Source organism: Etheostoma spectabile, chromosome 19 (genome assembly GCF_008692095.1).
Source record: "Etheostoma spectabile isolate EspeVRDwgs_2016 chromosome 19, UIUC_Espe_1.0, whole genome shotgun sequence".
Lineage (NCBI taxonomy): Eukaryota > Metazoa > Chordata > Actinopteri > Perciformes > Percidae > Etheostoma > Etheostoma spectabile.
The window spans coordinates 10431972-10441780 of record NC_045751.1 but is presented as its reverse complement, the minus strand read 5'-3'; the positions used below and the strand labels follow the sequence as shown (position 1 = coordinate 10441780).

Below are 9809 nucleotides of genomic sequence, written 5' to 3'. Positions count from 1 at the left end.
CTCTTAAATGTGGTGATGGTGTCTGCCTCCCGAACCCAGACCGGAAGTTCTCTTTTCTTAGTCAGAACACGCACTGCAGCATTCTGGATCAGCTGGAGAGTCTTAGGGGACTTATTGAGCATCCTGATAATAAGGAATTACAGTAGTCCAGCCTGGAAGTAAAAGATGGATGGACTAGTTTTTCAGCGTCTTGAGACAGGATGTGCCTAATTATGTCATGGAGAAGAAGCATAAAGTAGCAGGAAAACTAAAGCTCAAATACTTCAAAAATGTATTCGGAAGTATGTTACTGCAGTAAACAGGCATAACGGCATTTCATATTTCAGTTTCTTGTTGGCAAAGAAGCCTTGAAGGATGAGTCAGTATGAAGTTAAACCCTCCTTATCTCTTGTGTTGGGACAGTCAAAATGATGCAACACAGACAAACAATAACTGTGATAAAATCATTTCTCAACTTTTCCTTTGAATTCATACCATGGAAGATGAGTTGGTTACAAACGCTGTCCCTGGCTGACCTTTTAAGTAAATGTACTTTAAAAAAATGTATTAATGTGCATAAAGAAATGACAGATTAAACATTTGTATAATATGTCACAAAAAGTTAGATTTTATTTCCATCATTTACACTTTCAAAATATCAGATAACTAAAAAATGTGCGTCTACAAAAGTTGGGCCTTGCACAGTTTGTAGCATGCATCCCCCCCCCCCCCCTTTGGAAAGCTGAGACCTGACACCTCTTGGCTGGCTACCTGCCAAAGGGAGGGGGGGGGGGTACAAGGTCTTAATTGTGCAGGGTGCCCAAACTTTTGCAGATGCCACTTTTTTTGTTTTCTGTTATTTTGCAGGTGTAAATGACGGAAATAAAATCTAACTTCTTGTGACATAATATATGAATGTCTAATTTGTCATTTGATGCCTTTTGGAGATTTTTCCATCTGTTCTTGGCTTCTTTATGCACATTAATAGAAATTTTTACCTGGGGTGCCCAAACCTTCGAACCCCACTGTATGATTAGGGAATGCAATCAGTCTCTACAAGAACATAATTAAAAAATAGAAGTGTGATTCGTTTTTTCGTCATAAGGTTATAATTCATGTTAAAAATGTTCTGAATTGAGTCAGGAATTTTAAGGAAGTTTATCACAGAAAATAAGGTAAGGCCGTTGATTTGCAGGTAGAAAAAAAAATATTTTTCTTCTTGTGAAAATCTGAAATGGGTCTATTTGACCCGAATACCATACAAGGGTTAAGAGCATATTTTATAAGCATGCTCTTGTATCTAATATTGGGCTACATATGGTTTTACATTGGTCACTAACTTATAAAATGCTTTAAAGGTTTAGTGAGACACACAAGCCAGGCATAACTTCACATATATTGGATTCTCATGGCGGGTTCTCTGTTGCTTTTGTCTCGTCACTTTCTTCATCTCTCCTTCCTCTCCGTCTTTGGTCCATGGTTTGGTTTTCATAATCGTAATCAATATAATCTAGACAGAATGTCGCGACAAAAATACTCCCATCTTGAAAAAGTAACTGGCAAACGTGATGTGTGATTGCTACATTTCTGTGAAATGACGAAGTTGAAAGTGATTTATCATTGTTTGTTTGCTGCATAATTTCCACTGTCATCTTTTATAGTGTCTGATCAGACTTTACAATTACTGCGGACTTCTTGTTACGAAACAATCCGCTCACGATTGTTTTGTCATTTGTGTCCATTCATCTACTGGCTTGACCGTTGTGAGCCGATTCTGGAAACAGTTACGAGTTCGGAGAACAGAGTCAGGTGAAGCAGGATTCAATTCCGAATGTTTTAAAGGTTTAATTAGACACAGAAGTCAGGCATAAGGTTGCTACAAAAATGCTCCTATCTTGAAAAATGAACTGACGAACTTGATGTGTCATTGCCACGGTACATTTCTGTGAAATGAAGAAGTTGTTATTTTTACTGTGAAATCATCCTCATCATCTTCCTCCGTTGACCAGTTTGTACAGTGTGTTGTGTTATGCTGCAGCATGAACAGCAGGAGCATGTATTAGATTACTCCTGAACGCAGCGGCCGCAGGTTCGACTCTGACACTAGTGCTGGAGGCCAGGGCAATACCATCCAGAGTGGCTATATCTTTTAATAATAAAGTTATCCCTCTGCTGCATGTCATTCCCCCTCGCTGTCCACTTTCATGTCCACAGCTGTCCTATATATAATTAAGGCCTAAAATGGCCAAAAATAATCCCCCAAAAAATATTAAAAGAATTTGAGTGAGAGTAAGTTACAATCACGGATTAATATCAGTGTAATACAGTCAAGGAAATACCAGGAAAATACAACTTATTGCTAAAAATAATGCTGAAATTCTTTTCCAACCAAATGCTTATCTTAAAAACATCCATTGTCTTTACCAAGACATGACCTTGGTGTTCCATTAATTACAGCTAGCATTCTTCGTTCAAATGAAACTGGATTATTATACTTGACCTGACAGAAGAAAGTTACTGGATACGTTGCAGATTCAGATTCCACTCACGAAATAAACGGTTCTCGAGATATTTGAAAGACACACAGACGTACGCGCACACTCATTAAGGGCATCTTTAGAAATGTCCACTTATCACACAAAGAAGTGCATGGGATGTGGATGCTATTTAATGATCCAAAATAAATGGTTCTCTCACACACACACACACACACACACACACACACACACACACACACACACACACACACACACACACACACACACACACACACACACACACACACACACACACACACACACACACACACACACACACACACACACACACACACACACAAAAAGGATCCTGAAATCATTGGCAGGATATTTGCCTAACTTTTGGCCGTAGCTGTTTGCCTTCTACCGTAAACAGCCCACATGTTGTGGATCTTGAACTTCATCAAAAATGAAACTGCACACACTGCAGCTTCCCCTACGGACCAAATGGCCTTCCTGTTCAATTACATTAAAAGGCTGAATTTGAGCTTTTGAGGAAAAGTTTGCAGAGAATTTACCTACGTTAACATTTGGCTTGCCATATTCCACTTAATGAAACCGGTCTTCTATTCACATCTGCAAGAAAGAATAAAGACTAATGTTAGAATTATTACTCAACCACTTCTTAAAAACAAAAAATAAAATATAAAACATTCTACAATGCTATTACAGCACGGGTGATCTGGTCTTTGGGGTATAAGATGAGATAGTCCAAGTCCTCTTTTTCAAGTCCGGATTTAAGGATGTTAGAAGCTAGTTCAGAACTGGGGATTCTGTACTTGGGTCCCCTGGCCCCTGTAGATGGTTTGTCTCTCACTGTATACTCAAAATTACCCAACCCTGGAAAGGACTACTATGTTATCTTTTTCTGGAGGCATTAAATCTACCATCACCATCGCTTAAATAAGAAAGAGATGATGAATAAAACTTAGAGGGGTCATCAGCAATGGGTTTTGTGTAGAAGAACCTACAGTGGCTTGAGAAAGTTCACACACCCCTGCTAAAGATGATTAAAACAAGAGAATAAAAAAAACATCTTTTGGAAATTGATCTTAATGCCTTAATTTAAAATAAATTAAGGAAAATCCAACCTTTAAAGGACACCAATTTTCTTTGTGAATGAATAATGTATTGTAAATAAATAAATGTTCTTCCTTAAAATACAGGGGCCATAAGTATACGAACCCCATGTTAAATCCCCTTAAGGGACTTTCCATAAGATCATCTCTCAGTGCAAATCAAACCAGATATTAAGCTAACTGAAATAATACCTTTTTTTATTCCTCTTTTTAATCAACTTTAGCATGGATGTGCAAACTCTCTAAAGCCACTGTATGTGTCTTTCTCTTAGAGACACATAGGACATTGGGTAGGAGACCATCCCTGGACCTGACGGGAGAAACTCATTCCTTTGAGCGCTTGCAAAGCGATTGCCCTGGTCAATGGGCTGATGCATCGGTTTGCCGAGAAGCCTTACTTCCTCTCTGGCTCTGCTAATATGCATGTCTATAGACCTCTCTATGTTCTCGTCTATTATGGCCCTACTCTGTTCAGGCGAGAAGATCTCAATGCGAGAAGATCCCCTGGTTGGAACATTGTTTCCCAGGGGCAGTACGGACTCTCAGGGCATAGGGGTTATACAGGGGATGGGACGTGGTATTTGCAATCTTAACAAGGTTAAGTTAAGGAGTAAGTTTGCAGTTCGGCAACTAACAGCCAGAGCGTTGTTAACCTAGGTCCGTAATAAGCTGGGGTTTTAGTTGAGCCAGCTGCAAGGAGGGCAGCACCCTGACCATTCAGCAACAAGCTCCCTGGGGTCCATCCAAGAAGGGGGCTTGTTAGGGCGCCTGGAGCAAGAGAAGAAGTACAACGCTCTGACCACAATGTAAAGCTGAAAAGTTAAAAACACAGCAAAGGGTTATTGAACAATTTCCCTTCTTTCCATACACTTTTATTTTGAAGGACCACTAGAAATTGAGTTGACACCTAGTGTACCAGACGAAATGCATCTGGTACAGTAGGTGGCAGTGTGCAACCACAGAAGCAATGGTTGCAGTCTCCATAAAAGGAAAAGAAGTAAAAGCACAGGTGGTGGAGCAAAAGAGAGGAGGCAGAGGTCCAATATTAGGATTCTCATTTTTTTCTGAAAACCCAGTAAGTACTAATGGAAGATAATAAACTAGATGAGTTTTTCCAGTTTATGTTTAGAAGTGTTTACAGAGCAAAAAAGAATATTGTAGAACTTAAATTTTTGTAGCTGTGTCCATTTCTTTTTGTATAAAGTGCAATTTTTTCATGTTTGATTTTGAAGTTCTCCAAAAGTATTTAAAATAGATTACATATCTAATTACAATTGCCATGTAATTTGTATTCAGTTCCTGACTACATTTCAAATAAATCGGACCCAACAAGCTCTTAAGGTAATGTTGCCATTATAAAAGCTGATTATTAAAAACAAATGTGATTCGTTGACAGCATGTGATTTCATGAATACATACAGCACCTGTAGCCTTAAAATGCATACGGCAGTGTTAAATAATCAACATGAACACTAGGCATTTTGGTGCAATCTGAGATTAGAAAACATTTGTAGGCTAACAATCTTTTATGTAAACTTAATGGAGAAACTTTCAGACATGGAGGCAGAGAAAAAGGCAGACAGAGTTCTTATAATATTCAGCTCAAAAGATAATGAATTACCTAACAGTTTTAGTCTCATTTTATCCTTATATTTTCTTTACTGTTCTCTGTGATATATTTTAGTATGCTGAAAAGATTTCATCTGATCAAAAGACTCTGGTGTAATCTGAATTAATTGAGCCTGGAATTCACTTTGATCACTGAGTGAGCACTTTGAACAGTCTCGAGTCATATGCAAATCTATTCAGACTTCTGAATGTCTTTAGAGCTTTTGCTTATCCTGCTGTTTCCTGTAAATCCTCTAAACCCCCGGCCAGAATTCTACAGCTTCTCGTGAACTTCTTGAATCAAGTGAATAAAATTCCCTTATCTTCCGCAATAGTCAGGATCCCCAATTGCTGACCACAAGCAGTGATTTTTTACTTCCCCAAACAAGACACAAAAGAAGAAGGAAGAGTAAATAAAGCCTACACGTGTGTTGACACAGCAGGGTTAAAAACTAACTTCTGAGTACAAATGGAACGCACTATTAAATCAGAAACGATCTAACGTTACAGGAGAATAAATATACAAAAGCAAAACAATGCTTTCCTACATGTTCCCTTAGAATTTGAATTGTCCCCTGGTGTCAAAATGTTGTTTTTCTTAACATAAATGTGGTGCAGGCCTAAAAAAACAACGTTTGACTCTCAAATGTTCCTGTTGAAACAAAACATACACCCTCACATGACTGAGCCAAATTTTCTACAAGTGCAAAAACTTAATAGCAAAAGATGTTGTCTCATGTTAAACACAAACTGCTTGCGAGAAGAAATTAAAAAAAAAAAATTAGAGTTTTAAACGGTCGCTAATCAAAATTTTCGGTTTATAAATATTGTGATCCGCTCCAGTTTTTTTTTTTCCAAGATTAATATTTTGGGGCTTTGGCCCTTTAAGAGATAGTGACAGTGGATAGGAAAGGGGAAAGATGGGGGATGACACGCAGCAAAGGGCCGCAGGTCGGATTCGAACCCGCACCACTGCAGGACTCCGCCTACGTGGGGTCAAACGCTCTTACTGGGGGAGGTAGAGGCCGCCAAGGTCCTGCTCCACGTGTTAATACAACGTTGTTTGTGTTGCACAGCCTACCTTCCGTTATTGGTGTTCCCCCATCTTTGTTGTGGTCAACTTTAACCTCCTCTTCAGATGCTTCAGAGCCGGGAGGAATCCAACCTTTGTCTAAGTTACCTTTGTTAAAGGAAGGGTCATTATGCATGACAAAGTAGCATGGGGCAGACATGGCTAGTCCTACTAACCAGGTATATCTCTGTCGCTTCACCGTCTACTGAAAAAAATCTTCCACAAAAACCAAAAACACATCACAGGATGCTGACTTTTCAGCGTATGGTTTCCCACTTAAGTGGTTCCTGCACAGATCACGGCTCTAGCAACTGCTGTATACAACGTCATCACTATTATATCTAATACTGTTAATCTAACCTTTTATTTTGCCTTTCCCGTTTACCATAACGTGTAAATCCCCCCCACACTGTTTTTTTTGTAGTTTTTTTTTTTACATATTTATTCTTTACTGATGCCTTATTTTGCACTATCCTTATTGCTGCTGTAACACTGCAAATATCCCCGTTGTTGGACTAATGAAGTATTTTCTCATTTTATACCTTAACTCGAGCCCCAGTTAAGACACATCACACTACATCACCAATCGAGGCAGATCCAACCTATCGCTGACCAGACTGCATTATATTCTATATTAAGCGAGAGGCTGTTACATTTGTTATTAATTCAATTTGGTAGGTCTAGACCTCACACTATTATTCACAACAATTTCACCCAAGAGCAGAGCATTTGGTATTTGCCAACAACCGCAGTTTGTTAAAACATTAAATCTATGTTTTCCCATTTTAACATGCAACTTTCACATTATAAGACAAAGAAACGTTTTGTGTTCCGTAATTAGTTGGAAAATGCTTTTTCATAACATGAAAAATGTCGACTGACAGTTGCAAAAATGTGATAATGTGATTTTCTCCAACACATAACCTGGCCAACATTTACTACAGATACACATTTTGATTGTGAATGGAATCACTGGAGTCATTTCAGATATATTTTCAAAAGGACATTACAAAATAATTGCATAGAATAAACACATGAAAAGATCTCTCCAAATATTTGTCTTCACATTATCATCAAGAAGAAACTAAATAATAGATCCCATGTCTAACCTAACTAGGTCTGAAAGTTAAGGACCACAGTGCTTTATTCCTAATTTAATTCTTAATTCTTTACACATTCAAGTTGGGACATTTGACCCTAACAGTGGCTGGACTCTGCACTATAAAGCTAAAGTGGTTGTGTAAATTTAAAACCAGAACATTTTGCAACAATAAAAAAAATGAAGAATCATGTTAAAGACTATAAATACTGTAGTAATTTATTTATGGTTGAGAAAGAGAGCTCATGTAGCAGCTTTAAAGTTCCAATCATCCAAATACGTTAACAGGCTACATAAAGAAACTTACTTCAAAACTTTTTTCACATTTATGACAAAAAAAACAGAAGTCATTAGTCGGGATCAATCAGAAACGGAGCCTCGAGAACTTTGTTTGGAACTTCTTGATGGTTTCTGGTAATGTTTCTGAAAAAAAGAGAAGGAGAACACTAACAGTGTAAGGCCATGGGAGTGTGTTTTATTGTTTATTTTGCATGGACGCTAAGAAGTCCTGTAGGAGGGCTGCTCGATTATGGAAAAAACAATAACAATTTTTTGGATCAAAATTAAAACCTCGATTATTTAGCACGAATACTCATTAACCTTTGGATATAATGGATCGTATCCAGGGTATGATCTGTTAGTGTCCTTTCTGTTTTACTACTGTGGGTCAGTTAAGCTTTACAGATATCACGCATAACGTTACACAGCTAATGAACAATTCCAGATACATAACACATCTGTGCATCTCACGTCACATTTTCACTCACTATGACCACTACTACTGACATTACTAAACATTGTGCCAAAATAAACAATAATGTTGTTGTCAGTGGGCTTATTCGCTCGTTAAGCTAAAGAAAAATCCAGCGCATAGACGGTACCTTAGAATAACGTTACGTGAAACAGGTGATTTAACAACCCTGCTCATCTTAAATACCGTTTGACAACAAAAAAAAATGTTGAGGGTGTCGAATGGTGTGACAGTCACTGTGGCGTCGTAAAGGGCTAACTCCCTTTATATCGTCCCCTCAGCAACCCTCGATTCTACTGTAAAAACATTAAATTCCCAATCCACACACAGATTTGTTAATTTAATATTTAAAAAATATAGTTTTTTTTTATTTTTATTTTTTACGAGAGACATATACGCCCTTACTACATAACAAGGCCCTTGCTCGGATCAGGGAAACCTGAGGCAATTTTTTTTATTTTACCCCAGACGTCCCCTACCGGCGGGCTTTGGTCTTTACAACCAATGATTCTTTAGTACTCAGTCGAAAACCGTTCCTCCCAGGGTCACCGGAGGTCCCCTCCTCCCTAAGGGCCTCCGCTGGTCTTTACTGGTCGCCGGTCCGAGAGAGGCTAAGCGCTCGGTGGCTCTGATCGGCAGAGCGGATTACCTATTTGCTCACCAAACGCTGTTGTGGCCGCCCTCCCTCTGCCAATTTTACTAGCGCTGAGTTTTTTTTAAATCCTAGCCCAGGACAGGCACAAGAAATGCCTCCCTGACTGTATAGGCTGAGAGTTCATGGCTTCAGGAGGGGCGGATGTGCTCGTGCAGATGTGCGTGTTTGAGTGTCATTCAGAACACAAGACAAAATAGAAAAGAGCTGTCTTAAAAAACAAAACATGGCAAAATAATCTTTTTTTCCCTTGATTATACTATTTTTGGTGATCGTTTGGGAACTGAAATTGAAATTCTATTAATTGCACAGCCCTATCCTGGACAGAGTCACATTGTCCGCAAAGGAGCCGAGCCCCAGAAGAAAAGGCAAGCTCAGCTTCAGATAAGTGTCCAGATGTTATGTGTTTGCGGGTCTCACCTTAAATGATGGCAGTTTGACGGCAGTAGTGACAAAAGGAGACTGAGAACGAGATCTCTTTGCTCCACGTCCAACAGGCTCCCTCCTCACTTTACTCAAAACTGAAGAAGTGAAGGTAAAAACAAACATCTTTAAAGCTTTAAAAGCAATCATACAACTCTATTTGAGAAAAAAACAAACATCCCATGCATGTGCACTGCAATGTTAGTCGAAGCAATTAACGATTAATCACTTGGTTTATTGTCAGAATTTAGTTCATAATCGGCAAGATTTTGAGAAGCGCTTCATTGTTTTAAGTCATATTACAAGCAAATATGCCCAAAAGTACTAGTTCCAGTTCAAAAGTCAGATTTGGCTGCTTTTCTTTGTATTCTATGATAGGAAAATAATTTTTTTAGGGAGATTAGGACAGTTTTACTGACAAAAGCTGCAGTTGTATTTTTCACTATTGATCAAAGAATTAATCAATGATGGGAAAACTTGTTACTTGCGACCTTAAATGTAAAAAAAACAAGCATTCACAAGCATTTCCTCCACTTTATTAGAATAATGCATTCAGTCCATTATTTCAGCTCTCTGTACCTTTAATGTCCGCCCTGCTCCCTCCTTCCT

General features: G+C 38.6%; 1 protein-coding gene across 1 annotated transcript in view; it reads right to left on the bottom strand.

Moving 5' to 3' along the window:
• Positions 1-7878: 7878 nt before the first annotated feature.
• znf638 (zinc finger protein 638) overlaps positions 7879-9809 on the bottom strand; it is a 10187-nt gene continuing 8256 nt past the window's right edge. Inside the window, exons 11-12 of the mRNA XM_032499408.1 lie at positions 9780-9809; positions 7879-9298 (exon numbers count right to left, since the gene is read on the bottom strand). The exon at positions 9780-9809 is cut by the window's right edge and continues 294 nt beyond it. Coding sequence (XP_032355299.1) covers positions 9177-9298; positions 9780-9809 — 152 coding nt within the window. The 3' untranslated portion in view covers positions 7879-9176. The remainder of the gene's footprint in view (positions 9299-9779) is intronic.